Below are 17,787 nucleotides of genomic sequence, written 5' to 3' on the forward strand. Positions count from 1 at the left end.
AATTATTGGTTACAGGCAGAGCCAGAGTTTTTTTTGGCGTTCTTAAATGATTGCATTAAAAGTCTTAATGAAAATCATACAATATCATCACAGAAACAAGAGACATTAGCTAGATTGAATGAAAAGAAGAAGCAAATTCAATTATTAGTTAAACCGGCATCTAAAAAGCCCCCAGCACCTAAACCACCTCCACGCTGGGATGATTCAACTCCTCCTAATGGTGTGTCTCCATCATTCGACTTGAGGCCTGTTGTGTCTCAACAACATGTATCTGAAGAATATGATGCACCACAATCTCCAATAAAGTCCATAGACAAAACATTACAAGGTACAGTAAGGTTTTCCTTTATTCACTTATTTTCATTTCAAATATTTTAATACATCTAAAAATAATTTAACAGAAAAATTGCTCATATTTGTGAATCCATTAAGAGAAAAGAGAAATCATTTACAATTATTTCAGAAGTAGAGGAGGATCGGAAAAAAAACAATGTGCCAAAGACTTCAAATCAGCTGTCGTCGGACACTGACAACCAGGATGACAGTCAGGACAGTAGCGAAAGCATTAAGCCAAATGCTATTTATGAAATTGTACAAGCAGTACGTAAGGAAACTCAATTGAGTCATGAGATGTCTAAAGTTGCAGTAGAAACTGTGCTTATATCATTAAGGGTGAGTTTTAGTGAATCTATTTATTCTTAAATCTACATATTTCATTGTTTTTAAATTTAACCAACCAGTTTATTTATGCAACAGTTGGTGATACTTATACTATCACACTAAAAATATCTGTTCTTGTTATTCATAAAGACATTTTTACATTTGTATTTTCAACAGGAGTTCCTTCCCGGTGGCGCTGCAAGATCTATTATTGATGCATTACTTCGTGAAGCTAACAGCAACATAACATGTCCTAAGAATGCTATTGATGCTGCACCAGACGCTTTACGAATGATGACAGCGCTTAATGCCCTCTCTAAAGCCGCTAATGATGCCCAACAAAGAGGCTGGGCTCTACATGACGATGCACATGACATACAGACACAATTATTGGAACTTATATCTGTTATGGTAAGGTATTAAATTGTGTGTTTAAGCTTACAATCATCATCAACTCACTATACGTCCCCACTGAGGGGCTCGGAGCCTACCCTAACTTACGGGCGACTAGGCCATAGTCAACCACGCTGGCCCAGTACGGATTGGTTGACTTCACACATGTCTTTGAATTTCTTCTCAGATATGTGCAGGTTGCATCATGCAGATTTTTAAGATGGTGAAAATTTTGTAAATTCGTGTTTGTTCTGTGTATTGACGCGCTTCGACGAGTTAACGTTGTGTGTAAGATGCTCACGCTACGTGATACTAGACATGCGAAGATAAATATTATTTTCGAAGAGTTTCTTTCCTTGTGTACAAAGAAGCATTGTGACAGTCACCATGTCATGATTGTTTACCCTCAAGAACAGTCTTTCCCAAAGTGGGCGATAACGCCCCCTAGTGGGCGCTGCAGGTCTCAAATTGCGGGTTATAATAAAAGTTTCGTTTAGAATTCTCCGTTAATATACTTATATAGGTCACATTAATTAATTAATTTAATTTAAGTTATAGTGGTTTTTAAATATGTGAAAATATGGGGGCGTAAAAAAATATTTATTCTCAAAGTGGGCAGTAGACAAAATAAGTTTGGGAAACACAGCTCAAGAAGGATCACAACGTGTGTGAATCTAGTTGTTGAAATCAAACGGATTATAACTAGAGTATACCAATTTTGTATTAATTGACATGTTAATTTATGTTTTGACAAATAAAATATTGTTTTTATACAATAGCTTTGTAAATTAATCTTTTGTGTTACAGTCGAATGCTGATATAAATATCTCCCAGCACGTGCTAAGCAGCCACCGGTATGCGTATGTGACTACCTTGGTGCAGTACTACCAGATGGAAACTCGTTGGCCACTGCGACAGCTTTTACTTCAGGTAAGAAATATTTTATATTAGATCACCTAATTATAGTTCACCCAATTCATTGTTTCATCTCAAACAGCGTTTTGTAGGTTCAAAGATCAACTAAATAATATAGGGTTATAAAAAAGTTTATCCTAAACAATGTCACATGACAAATTAATTTGTGGGTGACAACTGGTCATCTTACTAATATTATAAATGCGAATGTTTAGATGGATGGCAGGTTAGATGTTTGTTGTGTCGTATCTCCAGAATGGCTGAACAGAGCTCTGTGAGATTTGGAATACATATAAAATATAGTCTGGAAGAACACATAGGTAACTTATTGATTTTTGTTTAATTCCGCGCGGACAGAGTCGCGGACGACAGTTACTAAAATCTTCTATTCAGTGCTTTGAAATTTTCTATATAGATAATCATGTTGGATAACTCCAAAAATTACAACGTAGCTCACTATCATGAGTTTAGGACAATGGATTAAGCTCGAGACTTTAAAAGTTGTGCATATCTTTATATATATAATTCTTCTGTGAATTCTTCTTGTGTGTATGTCACTGAACTTCTCTCAAACGACTGGACCGATTTTGATGAAATTTTTTGTGTGTGTTCAAGGAGATCTGGGAATGGTTTAGATTCACAATTTTCATTAAATATTAACTTCATATTAATTTATTCAAATTAAAGACGTGTAGACAGGACAACGTCTGTCGGGTCCGCTAGTTAATGTGTATGTATATATTGGTTAGGCATTCGGTGTGATGTGCGGACTGGAACGCACTGCACTGGCGACACTGGCGCTGTCCGCGCTGCCGGCGGAGCTGGCGCGGGACATGCGCGACAACCCGCGCGCGCTCAGCCGCCTCTCACACTCCGCCCTGCTCCTCTCTATGCTACTCTCTATGGCAGACAAACTGCCCGTCACACACTTCGGTAACAATGCTGTATAATTTTGCGAACAGAAAAGTTTTTTTATTTCATTGCTAGAAATCTCATCTATATCTAGGAGGACTTGATAGGTTAGGTTAGACTAGTCTGTTGGACAAAATAAGCTAGATAAGACTAGACTTTAGCTAGTTTGAGTTTTTTTTTAATTTGGTGTTTTTTAACAGAACAACTGGGTGTGGAATTTGCTCAATTCCTGCTAGAGCTGATCGAGAACCCCCCGGAGACGGATGTAGACGAGCAGATCCCGGATCTCTTCCTTACTCTTCTCCTCGCCTACAATCTGCAGTTCGACAATCCCCATGAGAACCTTCTGCTGGACGCGCTCGAAACTCAAGATAATGCGAAGACATTCTGCGAGAAAGTACTCTTATTGTTAAATCGCGAAGGTATGTTCTTAATACTTTCTTTGAATTTACATTCAACACATAATTAATTTAATTTGCAGTAATAAGACGTATCTAGCATCTAGCCGCGACTCTATCCGCGTGGAATTAAAAAAAGAAACGAGATTTAAAAACAAACCATATCCAATTTTCAGCCAAATTGGTTTATTCTTACGTTATAAATAACTAACTAAAACGACTTTTATATGTAGATATAGATATTGTATTTTTTAAAGATAATTATAGTGACCGACCTTAATCGTTGGTTTAAACCAATGTATTCATCGTCTTCTGTAATTAAAATTATTCCTTCGATGGCAGAGGACCCGGTGCATATATTCGACCACGAGCCAGCACCACCACATTCTGTCCTCAAGTTGGTCATCGACCTCTTCAGTCGCAAGAAGACTGCTGAGCACTTCTACACAAACGACGTGAAAGTCGCCATCGACATCATCGTACGACAGCTCGCTGACCTCTCTCCTGGAGACAATGTAAGTTATAAAAATACTGAAAACTAGATACAGTCGAACATTGATAAATTCTCTATTAGCGGGAACGGTTAGTGAGAAATCTACATTAGCGAGAATCGCATCTCGACCCCTAAACTCTCCATCATCTAGGTTTGACTGTATTAGACTGACTGTATTAATAAGGGAAAAGAGGGAAGGGATAAAGTACCTGTCCGTGGGGAACTTTTACTCTATTTTATAATGGTTTAAACACATCAATACGCTCGCTCCGTCTTCTGCGCAGCGACTCTGCTATGTTAGTGCCAAGTTTATCCAATTCCAGTGATCTAATCCAGTGCTAGTTTTTAACTGTAAAAATAAATAAATCGACACTGCAATGTACTGCAGTTATCACAGTGTGGAATTAATTATTCCTATAGTAGTCCGTCGCTGGATCTTCCAGCTGGACTGGATCAGTGTAAACTGGTCTCAAGATGAGTATATATTCCAGCGACGTTGGGAGTACCTGCGCGTGGTGCAGGGTATCGTGCGCAACACGGAGTACGGCGCGCATAGACACCGGCGCGATGATCTGCTGCGTTGCTTCGCGCGCATTCTGTGCGAGGACGCGCCCGCCGCCCCCGCCGCCCCCGCCGCGCGACGCGACCACGCCGCCGTGCGCGCCATCTACAACGAGTTCCCGCACTTCTTCCTGCCATAGACAAACTTCAATACTATGGTAAATATCATTTTATGCAATGTTAATGTTTTCACCAGTTCAAGGTCATTTCCAACCGTTACAAAATAACTAACCATATTACGCTGGTTATGCTGGTTATTCAGCAAGGATAGTTATTGGATTTCTAAACAGTTGTAAGATTATATCTAATTATTGCTTAATCTCATATTGGTCTATTAAATTATATCTTAGTGATTCGACATCGATAGATGAAAATACATGACTTTCACAAAAAATTATGGAAATTATGAGATTCTCAAGTTGGACTAAACACTAAAGAGAAATGTACTAAAACGGTGACTACTATTATTATTAGTCTTATCTTAGTTGTCAGGGAGGCCTAAATATCTTACCTTCAGTTTACATTTCTCAAACGTTCTTAAAAATATATTTTTGTCCACCATTTCTTACGTTTTGGCAATGACCACCCACGGTTTAAAATGACACCCACCGCAATGCAATTAAAAACCCAGTCATTAAAGTAGGTATAATTATTATTGAAAAAAAAATTATTATTAACTCTTTGCAAATCGATGGCACTTAAACTAGGTTTATAAACTTAAATTTTATTGGAAAATAAACTAAAAAAATATTTTATCATTAATAGTTACGAGATACGGCAAATGTATTATTTGTTAAGTGGATACTTAATTTCTACAAATTAAAAAGCCCACAAAAATGTTTACAAATAATATGAAAAAAATCAAAATGTACTCATGTTACTGCTCTGTCTTAGAAGAAAAAAAAATCAGTATTTTTAAAGTTAAAATATTAATATTCTTAATAAATATATAATATTTTTCGTATGTTGGTAAAGTTTAACTTGGCTGTGTCTTAATATTGTCATTTCAGCATATTAATGTATTAATATCATTATATTATATGCTAAAAAAATATTAAATCGTTAGTATTAAATAATTTTTAGGCCTATATCAAACAAAATTAAATTTTTTCATCGCATTTTATAATATAAAAATCTTATTTTAAACTATTTGATATATATCAAACTTAAAAAATACATATACTGTTTGGAAGAAAATCCTAAAATGAGCCAGTGTATTGACTCAACACTAGCCTTACTAAAATGTCGACGTTTGTGACACGACATTATTCATTTTGACACTGGACTTTGTAACGAAAGCACGTCATTCGCGCCAAATGATTCTTATTAATAATGTCGAAAATACATGGAAAAATACTGATATTTAAATAACTATACCAAGGTGTATAAAAACTTTATAAAACATTAATAGACAAAAATTATATTCTATTTTAAATAACGAACAAATAATGAATTTATTCAACACTATAAACTTTTTTCATATATCCACATTCCTTTCTTTATTACGATATATTTATACATCTCAAAAGTTATTCTTAAATAATATAATATATAGAATTGATATAAATAGAACAAAAAATATTTACTTATTGCATGCACAATTTATCCAATCGCTTGAAATTTTATATTTTTAAAACATATGTATTAGATATGCGTTTATTTACATGCAACTTCAAAGTACATACTCGTAATTATGTAAAATGGGCCTATGATAACTTAGTACAAGTTTTTAATACTCAAATAAATTAATTTTAAATTAACTATTTAAATATTTTGTGATGACACTGGTAACTAAAAAAAATATGTTAAAAATGTATGTTACTTTATAATACCTTAAAGTTAACAGTAACTCTTAAGTTTTTAATTTTTAAATTGTTTCAGTATTTTGGAGTAATTTTTTATTTAATTTAGTCCTATGTTCACCAAAGATAAAAATAATTTTCCAATTCAATACAAATTGAATGAGAACTGTAAACTCGTGAATGAGTGAATGAATAACTAGGGAATGATAAAAAATATTAGTTTCGAACAGAAAAATGTTCCATAGAAGTTCTATTATGTTAATAGTATATTGAATAGTCAATTATATAGCGCTTTAATCAGGCACAAAAATAATTTTGGCCTATATTATCTTATGAATAATATCATTATATATCTTTTTCTGGATTATTTCTACCATTATCTCTGCATATACAGCTTGTAAAATGCACATTTGTAATTTTAAGGCATATGCCCAAATGCATTTATCATATTAAAAATTCTGCATTTTCTAAGATTATTGACTTGTTCTATTTTTTATTGTCATTATATTTGACAGGACAAAGATAACAATATGTTTTAAATAGGGGATTATGGGCTTAGAAACCTACGATTAATTGGGACTTACACTAAAACGAGATATGGTTTTTGAACACCATTTCTTATATGAAAAATTTAACTTCACAATACGTATCTTAAAGGGGTTAAGTACTTAGTGTCATATTTTACTAGTCTACAAGAAACTAGATTATATTGTAGTTTTATTTTAGATATAATTCTTAAAAGGTTTTTATATATTTTAAGAATATTTTCAATGATATGCATACATCATAGCAATTATTTATTTATGCAAATTTGCTATTTTAATATAAAAAATGGAATGAATAAATTGTAGATTTATTATCAATGTTATTGCACTTAAAGTTTTAATAAATAAAATAATTCTTATTAATACAATGTTGAAGTGTTTGCAGATTCTTAAAATCATATTATACAGTTGTCTTGTAGCTTACAATACTATATATTATAAATAATATTTATATATTTAACACGTTAGCTGCCAGAATGATTTTTCGAAAAACTAAAAAAATAGACCCGCTGTTTATAAGCATTATGGGGCCTTGCAGGTCACGCTGTATACAACAATTCCATTAAAAAGCATCCGACAAGCTACAGCGAGGTGTTGGATGGAAGTATGTCTTGTCGGACACATAGCCCGACACGGCCTGATTGAAACATTAGTTTGTCGGACATATAGTCCGACATGGCAGCTAACGTGTTCCATAATAATTTTAGTATGTGGTATTATAATTCAAACATTTTAATAATGTTTTGACTTAAAATTCTTATTAAACACTTTAAGTAGCACTAACCGTGGGTTTCTGAGACCTAACTCTCCGTACACATATATCATCCCTGTGATTATCTTTGACAAGACGGAGATAACGGTATGTTTTTAAGGCGTTTTTGGTCTCAGAAACTCACGGTAATTAGGTCTGTGTAAATTTTAACGTGGGTTTTTTTATTATATAGTAATTGATAAATAAGGATCGTATTTCATATTTCCAGAATTAAATAAATTACAAAAAAATATGCTCAAATTGAAAGCCAAATTTATCTACTAGTTGTGACGTCGTCGCTTTCAGGTATCATGTTATTAATTTTTCCGGCGTATTTCAATAGGATTGACCTTAATTAATGACAGTTAAAAATATTATTAATAAAAACCGTAAATAAATTTCGCAGACTGATGAGTCATAGACATATTGTATGGAATTGTTAACAATATAATATTCGTTCAATGCAATTGTTTCTAGTTTTTGTTAGGTTTTGATCACATGATTTTAGTTCCAAGTATGGAATTGATATTTCTTTGAACCTTGATCTCTTTGTATACTTTTTTTTAAGTTTTAGTCTATGCCATTTATTGCAAACACATTAAACAGACAGCTAGGCGTGAAGTGTAAGCAATTCCGCGTTTCGTCTGATAAGTGTGCGTCCCGGAGGCCTAATTTCCCTTCCTATCCTTTTTCTTATAAGGAAAGGATGGGAAGTGGAAGTGGACTTTCCGGATGAGAGGATGCATGGAAAGGGAAAATATTTTATTACTATGCATCCTCTCCTCCGTCGAGTAAATGTAGGCAACGCATATGCAATTGCGTATGTCTATGGGCAACGGTCACTTCGCTATTTCAGCGATTTCAGGTGACCGCTAGCTCGTTTGCCACCTTATGATATAAAAAAAACAACTGGTTTATCTTGTAATAAGTCGTATTATATTTTAAAAGCAAGCATATTTTTAATATAGCTATAGAAGAACGTTGCAAAAGTTAATGTTATTAGAAGGAGAGGGGTAGCTTGGATTTTTGTTTTTGATTTTTGGATTCACTCAAGCATGGCAGTTAAACATAAGGGAGAAACTTTGCAACTGAGCAAGTCACCCTGTCTCGATTTATTTACTATCTCGTGCGGATTTATAATAAACGATTTTTTTGGTTGTATTCTGACCGGCTTTGTTAAAAGCATTGATATTTACGGAGAGTTCAATGTAGAGATTATTTATATTTAACTGTTTGAGTAAATCCCAAAATATCCGTTTTGCCTCCCCTCTAAATGTACATCTTAAATATTGTATCCAGTCAAAACTTTATATTAATAAATCAATAATGTTGCACGTTTTTTCAATTAATATGATAGTTTATATTGCTCGAATTGTCTGAATTATTAAAATATAGAAATTGTCTTATTATAGTTGTGATTTACGAAAATAAAGCTATATTTCATTATTATCCGAGTTTCCTTTAAATCTATGTAATATGTTTTTAATAATTAAATGGGAAATGTGGTAAGGAAAAAAAATGAAACAACTTATTTCATACATGTATTTTAATGTACCATTATGATTGTACCTATAAATATTTCAAAATGTAAAACAGTGATAAAATTCATAATAACCAATACAACTGTTAAACAACTCAACTATGATAGCGAAATTATATTTCAATTGCTTGATTAACGAATTTCGAAAAATGATTACACAATAATGTCTGTTATCGTTCATAATCCTATGCATATATTACACTGGGTACAATGCTTTCAAAATATCTTAAAAGTACACAGGTACAGGAATAAATCTCTTGGTGCATAAAATTATGACGTCAATTGCTATTCCAATTTCATATGAGCTGCGAACTATTTGACAGTTGTACAAATTGGTATATGGTAAGTTGGCCCCGATATCCGATAGGGATCAACAATTGGGATACAAAAGTTTGTAAACTATGGTCTGTCGTAAGTCCACATTTAGAGCTACGTCCTAATACAGTCTTAGATGGATTGTATATGTTCAAAAACTTCGTCACAAGCCCACGGGTAAGTTATTCGGAATGCATTTTCTTTTGTAAAATGGAATCAAAAGTCAATTTATATTATAATAAATAGAAAAATTACTCAATTTATCACACAAGGAAATAATATAAAGGTACCCTCGTATAAATACATTGAGTATTATCCTATTTTAGATAAACATGCTACACGTGTCTCCAATACACAGTAATAATTGATTATAACAAATGTTACCACATCACTATTATCAAATTTGGCAACTGTCATGAACACATACAGATTATATTTAAAAATTGAAAAAAAAACTTATTTTAAATTTATCGCCTTTAATATTAACTCAAATCAGAATTAAATTAATTAATTAAAGGCGAATAAATCTATAAAATTAGTTTTTATTTATTAATATTAGCGTAATATAAGAAACCACTTTTATAACACGATTGCATTTTTATCGATGTTCGTTTCGTGTTTCTCTGTTGTGACAGTGTTCATATGAATTCATATGAACAATATGTGGCAACAATATAATGAACATATGGCAATGTGTGGCAATTGCCAAATACTTACATTGTCTAAAATACAATATGTAATTGTTAAACATTCAAATGTTGTCTACTACAAATCAATCACAAACTACATCTATCAAACACTCGCACATTAAACTAAATTTATATACAAATTAACTCTAAAATATCTTAATTAGTGAAAACTACATTAGTCGACATCAAAAAACCAGTGCCTACATATACGCACGGCAACTGAATTTTTCTGTTCGAGTATAATTTAAACTTGAAGATATTCAAGATAACTGAATTCTTTAATGGATATCAATTTAATGACGTTTAATTTTATCGTTGCACGTCCCTCTCCCAGATTTTTCTGTTCCTCAACTCTTGATAACTATTCAATGTCGTTTAATTTCAATCACGGAACAATGACTGGAATGGACTCGAAATGTAATATAAATTTTAGCTGAATTTAATTTTCATAAACATTTAAAACTGGCAACACCATTTTAGATACAAATTATTTAAGAAATATATTATTGTGCTGAAAAAGTTTTAATTTAGAAATTATTGAATAATGCCAATCTCAATAATTTAGCTAGACGGATTCAACTCACAGTAATTATAATTTAAAAAAAAACTTTTCAATTATCACACAACCGCGGTTCATATATTAAAAAGAAAACTATATCTTCCGAACTGTATTTCTGTTCGATGTATTAGCCAAATAAAATTGCTATTTTTATCAAATACGCATAGTACAAAATTCATTGATTGTTGCAACCATAACACTGGTTATCTTTAAATGCTTTAACTTTTAATATATTGATTGTTTAGAATTAAAACATAATATTAACTAAATTATTAGTGAGAATCCACAAAAAAATATGGGATATAAATAGAACTTTCAAATATAACAATTGTATTTCAATTTTACATTCATAAATTAACATAGTATTTTGTTAACAAACATTTTGTTTGTATAGACAGTCGTTTAATATTTTAGCATACAATAGACTTCAAATCAAGAGTTACTATAGACCTAAACACCACAATGTAGAGAAAATAGCCTTAGGGAGATCCAGATATCTAATTCATTAAAATAGTGGCTCTATGTTTAAGCCATAAACAATATTTGTACACACCAAGTTGATTCAGTGTTTAAGTTGTGCGATTTTTTTTTCAATTTTAATGGATATGTAACCATAAATATTGCTCGCTGTTTTACTCATGAATACAATATAGTCTACACATTCACTGCAACTAAGATTGGCATAAATTTATTCACCCTATTAGGGTGAAAGCCTAGATATTGACCACTCTTGACTTGAAGTCTATTGTATGAAATTCGAATGTATGCAAATAAAAAGTCGTTAATCGGTCGTCGGTGTTGCGGTTGTGAGGCGACTGGACGCTTAGCTGGGATGTTGCGCTGCAGGTCGCAGCCGGTAGCCGCCAGTGCCGCGTACGGTGTACAGCACCAGAACAGCCACCGCCACCACAGACATGCCGATGGCGTTTATCACAATCGCCTCTTGCGACATCGATGCGTACGTGTCGCTCCTGTACACCGCATGCCCCAAAATTAAATATTTACAAGTTGTTTACAGTTATTTCTATTGCCAAATTGATTAACTCTCTTTAATTACTTTACTAAGGTGTATTAATTAAAATTAAAATGTATTTGTTATCTTCAATAATTTGAATTTAATGATTACATACTTTTTAACGCCAATTTATTTGCAGATGAATCGATTTGGCAATTAAAGGGACCATACAATTATAAGCTCCTTGTTTATAACTGCGCTAAAAAGCTTAGATATAACTGAATCATTTCAACAATGTTTACTTATAAAGCGATTAAAATATTAGTATTTCCAAATAATTAACTACCAAAACCATTTAAAATGTTTTAGTAAATATTATATTAACTGTGAATTAAGAATGAAATTGAGTAAATTACCAATTCATGTCACAGATAACTAATTTAAATATTGACTTTAACAAACTCAGTTTTATCAAGCCAGTCGAAATGTCTGTTAGGGTAATTAAATATTTGAGACAAAACAACTGATGGCCTAGTTAATGAATAACACATACCCTTGGCTTCAAATCTCAATATCGTCACCCAGATAAAAATATTACAGAATATACAGGATGTTCAGGAAAACGTGTGCAACGGATTACTATTGATTCTTTGGTCAAAAATATGCCTATTTGACCCAACTTACAATGCGTTAAAACAACACAAGTTTGCTCAAATCGGCGTTTTTCGACCAAGGAATCTGTGGTACATTATACAGGTCTTTCTCGGACAACCTATATATCCTGTATATGCATTTATATAACGTTTTTTGTAATGTAATGATACAAGTAATAAATAGCTGGAAACACACAAAAATAATTATATACAAAAAGCAAGTATACATGCAGGTAAATGTAGTCTTAACTACATGCAGTTAAATGCGTGCATATGAAATTAATTAAAAAGTAAAAGTCAAATTATAACTAAATATTACTTTATTTTTATGTAACAAAACATATTTATCTTAGATATTATTCCTATAATGGAATGTATGGCCTTAAATTATTTTCTTTCATGTAATTTTTCACCTTAAATATATTAAATGTACGGTCTGATTTGGTCTGATACAGACCAAACCTTTAATGAGCCTCCTTCATTATATCTTTTATTTTCAGTTTTCTGTACACATTCTTATCATTCATAAAATATCTCTTGACTGTCAAAGTTTTAATAATGTTCTTTCTAGAACCTAATAAAGTAAAAAGTTAAATAACCTAAATATGTATTCGAAAATATTGACAATACAAAGTAAAACTTAATTTAACTGTCTTCTTACGAATACGTAATGAAACTACACTTTGAAATAACATGTGCTCTATACTTCAGTCAGGTACCAAGCTACTTTGAATTTATAGGTAAAATTAAAATATTAAAAGTTGTTTTGCAATTGCAAGATTTTGATTATCGTATAAACTTAACGTAAAAACAAAACTACTAATACTAATCAGCGATGTATAATTAAATTACTATTTAAAAATAGCAACACGCTGAAAGATCTTAGTAAAATTGACACTTGTATGTAATCTGTATGAATTATGATGTTCGTGCGCAACTGATTCTGGCAACATGGCGACTATAGTCTGTCTATGGTCTTAGTATGGTCAGTCTATGGTTCTAAAGGTCTACTGAAGCTCTTATGTGTTCGCGGGATGCTGCTGTTCGGAACTTGTCCCTCGATAGAATGTACATGACCACTGCTAGGATGGCGATTGAGGCAACTCCGATTGCATTGATGATGACTCCTTCGTCTGGCAGCCCACTGTACCTCTCCGCGCTGTGGATACGCACACATTCAAGCAACACGCACAATGACAGACAACACATGTATAAGGTGAAAATGACAAATTAAAAATGTGGCAACACATAAAAAAGGTTATAGATAGTTTAGGTTCAAAGAACAAATAAATTTCATCGACAAATTTTTAAATATGCGGGTCACAAATGAAAGAGCGAAATATTGTAACAATTGGATTCTAGTTCATTAACCTTAACTGTGTCTGCGATAATGTTGAAACAAGTGAACAAAAGAAGTCGATATTTGTCAAAAAGAAACATAAAAAGCCATCTAATTAAATTCCGAAGTTCTTGTTATGACACAACTAAACATAATTTGCAGAAAAATGAACATGCAAAACATTCCCATTCAACATTCATATGATGCAATACGGAATGATATTAATGGACTATAAACTCTAATACTAAGCCTAATGCTTTTAAATAAATTCGCGGTGTGTACATACCCAAGGGTGAAGATTGCCTTTTCAGTTAAACCGGTGAGGCAAGCAGCGACGCCGAGGACAAAGGTAAGGACACCGAAGGCAGCGTGGACCGGCACTAGAGAGGCGCGGAAGCCGGCGGTGCCCTTGTTGCAGATCAACAGCAAAAGGAAACTGAAGAAGCCGACTGCATACTGGAAACACATTGGGCACCTTCAGTTTAAGATAAATGTTGTATTTAATAAATGATAATAAACCAATAATTTTAACAACATAATAAAGTTACTTTACAATTGAGCAACGCAATCCAAAAGAATCGCAAATTCTGAGATAAAATTCCTAAAAATTAAATTATATATAATTATAAGTAACATAAAACTGGGCTATTTTTTTAAATCTTGCGGTTGTTTTCGATATTTTTTTCTGTCTTACCTGAAGTCCAAACAGTCCCATGGCGACGAGGCCGATCCAGCTGTGCAGAGAGTAGAAGTTGTTGATTCCCTTCTTGTTGTGGTAGTCGAGGACAGCGAGGAAGCCTATCACGATGCAGGGGAAAGCGAGCGCGTGGAAAATTGCGTGCAGCAACTTCACGTAGATGCGCCGGAAGCAGCGACAGATGCGGTACAACAGCACCGCTGCGAACATACAATTAATAATACGTTAACTTATGAATATGTCAGTTTTAACACATCTTACAGGTTCTTAGTACACGAGACCCCAGACCCCAGAATCAAGAGAAAGACTACAGAATAAGACTCTTTCTTCTTAGCTTAATTGTTTCATTTTATAGACAACATTTTGTTGAAAGAAATCTTAATCATGGCTATGCTATGGCATTCTGGACAATGTTTTTTAACTTTCATTATTGTTGAGAGACACTTTGTGGATTGTTTATGCATTAAAACTATCAATTTCGTCAACTAAATACTATGAACTGGAACAGTTATAAATTATTATTAAGCTGTTACTTACAGAAACCGCTAAAAGTGATGAAGCCGGCAACCATCAAGGTGGGATGAAGGTTGAACTGCTTCTCCGGGATGTCATCGGCCCAGGCGTAGCCCTCTCGGTAGAAGAAGACCCAGAAGACGGTGAGGGCGGAAACGCCGATGAGCAGAATGGTGGCGAGCGTGATGACCAGCGCATACTCGCACCATTCGCATGCGCCCCGCTCGTTCTCGTCAGAGTCATATGAGCGGCTGCGTTGACTGAAACAATATACACATACATTATACTCTAATAATAACATAAGGTTTTTCTAAGGGTGTGTCCAGATCTGCTAAATGTATTGCTGCGTAGCGCAAAACAATCACAATACGTGTAGCAATTACTAGCTCGCAGTAACACGGTACATTTCATTGCAATAATAAGTAAGTAAGTAATCCATAGTTATAATAAGATGGTCTATTAAGACGTTGATAAGTTCTCTGTGCAAACTTACGTTAATCGTAATGAGCCCAAGGATTACGATTTAATAATAATATAATTTTAACATTACAGTAGAGAACCTTTAGGGTGCTTGTTGAATTGCTTTTGTACCCTGTAATCACGTTTACACAATGCCTCAAAAGAACTCGCCTTCCGTGACACTGTCGAAGGCAATTTGTCGAAATCTACGAACCGGATAACCGCAGCTTCGACAGTTGTCCAACATGACAAAAGCACGCGTATGCATGCCGTATGTGAGTCGCCACACACATTTAGTTCCCTACATGCTAGCTTCTGTGTGTGTAGACGTAAGCTCATGTTGCGATGTAATGAGCCCGTCCAGACCGCACAAGGGTGTCAAGTAGCGTGAGATTATTGAGACGGCAGCGCCGGATGCTCACAGGGCGACAGACGCGAAGTGAGAAAGGCGACTTTTAACTACTCTATAATATGCGCTCCGTGTGAAAAGCATTTATATTTAATTAGAGAAAGTAATGATACGTTAACTTAATAATTACTTATTGTAGTATTAAGTAATTGTAGCGGAAAATTTATTGTCAGTGGTTACCTAAATGCGATTTGTCATCAACCCTTGAAGCCGAATGTTTTGTACATTTTGACATTCAAGCGTTTGTATTCTCTGTTTAAATTATTTACGAATGAATGAACCTTTTAAAATACTCTTATTATTCTGAAATAAATGATGTGTAATCCCTAACTATCAAATATCATAATGTTTTTACTCTATATCGAGTTATCGACACAAAACAAAAATTTTACGTAGAGAATCTATAACTTAGAGCAGTGGATCCCAAATTTATTTTGTCTACTGCCCACTTTGAAAATAAATATTTTTTAGCGCGCATATTTTCACATGTTTAAAAACCACTATAACATCATATGAAATTAATTAATTATTGTGACCTATATTTGTATATTAACGGAGAATTCTAAACGAAACTTTTACTATAACCCGCAACGGGAAACCTGCAGCGCCACGCGTTATCGTCAACTTTGGGAAAGACTGCCTTAGAAGAATTTTTTTGTGAAACTTTATTTCCTATGAATTATCATTCTATACTAAAAACAATCCTTAACCACAATAACAACTAGGTTTTTAACAGCAACCCTAATTGAGTTGATGATATAATACCCTTTATTGGATTAAATATGTTGACATGACAGATTTGTGAGCATTTCCATAAAATCAATTTTACTTACAGCTTATTTAACAATTGATCTTGTTAAAGGTATAACGTAAGGTGTGTGGTTCATAATAATAATTTCTTTAAAGAAAAACATATTTTTCAACTGTACAAAACTTACCTTGCTTAATATTTATCGAATCCAACAACTGAACATTTGAAGAATTGCAGATGCTTTGTTAATCAACAATGTGAAACAAGATTAGTGGTTTTATCTCGTCACGAAATCACGACGTTTACGGTCTTGAATCGAATAAAAAAGTAATGCCTGTAAGCAATTATAAATTGCGCAAACTCAAGGTTAAATTGAACATATTTTAATTAAAAACTGAACATGAGATGAAATTAAAATTCTAAAAATCACTACATTGAACACAGAACGGCAAGCGACCTTTAAAATAATTATAAATAAGACCTTCCTGCGACGGTATTTTTAAAATATACGATATACCAACGTTTTCTATAATGTTATATTTAGTAAAAATAGTCTGGACCTTTCCCGACCATGTATTTATTTATGCACTAGTTGTCGCATGCGACGTCGTCCGCTCGACTTTAAAGTAAAACTTAGTAGCTTGTGTTCTTCAAAGTTAACATAACTTTTAAGAACACAGGCTACTGATGCCAAGTTTCAGCGTGATCAAGTTCTGAAGATACCTACTAAAATCTATCTATCCATTCAAAAATTCGCATTATATAATGTTAATAAGATTAGGCAAAAATCAACACAAGTTATTCCTATTGAAAGGAATTTAAAAAAATATGTGTATCAGTCAACAGAATCAACCAGTATCTATAATAAGACAGCGAAAAAAATTTGTTATTTTTATTGTTCAAATGTAAATGTGTACGTGTGTAAGACAAAGTGTAAAACAATGCGATGTATGTCAATGGCGCTTTGACTCGGTGAAAGTCCAATAGAGGAAGCGTAGCTTGCGTCTTTCTCAATCGTATAGTAAAAAACGTTCAGTTGTACAACGCATTTTGTTCGCTTCATCGAATGCTCCAAACCGGTACACTATCTTATTCAAATAGACATTTTATCTTTACATTTTAAAGTGAAGGTCGCAATTAAGAAATGTTAAGTTGTTGAATGCAAGTAATTAAATTGAAAACCTATCACTAAAGATTAAACCAACTACTTATTTTAGTTTAAAGTTTTTGTTTAGGTTTGTTTATGCGATGCGTAGACTACAGGTGTATAAGAAAGTAATGTTTATTATTTCTGATTAATAAAGCTTTCTAATCGTAAAATAATTGTAAATATCAGTTGCGTAGTTAAGTGACAACCACCCATTATTACCGTCAGTTTCTGAGACCAAAATATCCTTTTAAAACATATTGTTATCTCAGTTTCGCCAAAGATAATGACAGAGATGACGATACATTATAAACGCAGATTTCAAACTCAG

At 33.2% G+C, this 17,787-nt stretch overlaps 2 protein-coding genes across 6 annotated transcripts in view; one reads left to right on the plus strand and one right to left on the minus strand.

Annotated features, from left to right (window-relative positions):
- The window catches only part of LOC106126973 (NCK-interacting protein with SH3 domain), a 6,178-nt gene extending 1,074 nt beyond the window's left edge, over window positions 1-5,104 (plus strand). The window contains exons 2-9 of the mRNA XM_013324883.1: window positions 3-328; window positions 464-672; window positions 838-1,071; window positions 1,861-1,983; window positions 2,718-2,901; window positions 3,081-3,302; window positions 3,621-3,793; window positions 4,263-5,104. Coding sequence (XP_013180337.1) covers window positions 3-328; window positions 464-672; window positions 838-1,071; window positions 1,861-1,983; window positions 2,718-2,901; window positions 3,081-3,302; window positions 3,621-3,793; window positions 4,263-4,472 — 1,681 coding nt within the window. The 3' untranslated portion in view covers window positions 4,473-5,104. The remainder of the gene's footprint in view (window positions 1-2; window positions 329-463; window positions 673-837; window positions 1,072-1,860; window positions 1,984-2,717; window positions 2,902-3,080; window positions 3,303-3,620; window positions 3,794-4,262) is intronic.
- A 4,688-nt stretch (window positions 5,105-9,792) lies between these two features.
- Window positions 9,793-17,787, minus strand: part of nemy (cytochrome b561 family member no extended memory) — a 53,343-nt gene continuing 45,348 nt past the window's right edge. For 3 of the 5 annotated variants that reach the window (XM_013325196.1, XM_013325199.1, XM_013325198.1), the window contains 4 exons: window positions 14,715-14,950; window positions 14,175-14,377; window positions 13,767-13,936; window positions 12,444-13,300 (listed from right to left, as the gene is read on the minus strand). In XM_013325196.1, the coding sequence (XP_013180650.1) occupies window positions 13,141-13,300; window positions 13,767-13,936; window positions 14,175-14,377; window positions 14,715-14,950 (769 nt within the window). In that variant the 3' untranslated portion in view covers window positions 12,444-13,140. 5 annotated transcript variants of the gene reach the window in all.

Source organism: Papilio xuthus, unplaced genomic scaffold (assembly GCF_000836235.2).
Source record: "Papilio xuthus unplaced genomic scaffold, Pxut_1.1 DF824888.1, whole genome shotgun sequence".
NCBI lineage: Eukaryota > Metazoa > Arthropoda > Insecta > Lepidoptera > Papilionidae > Papilio > Papilio xuthus.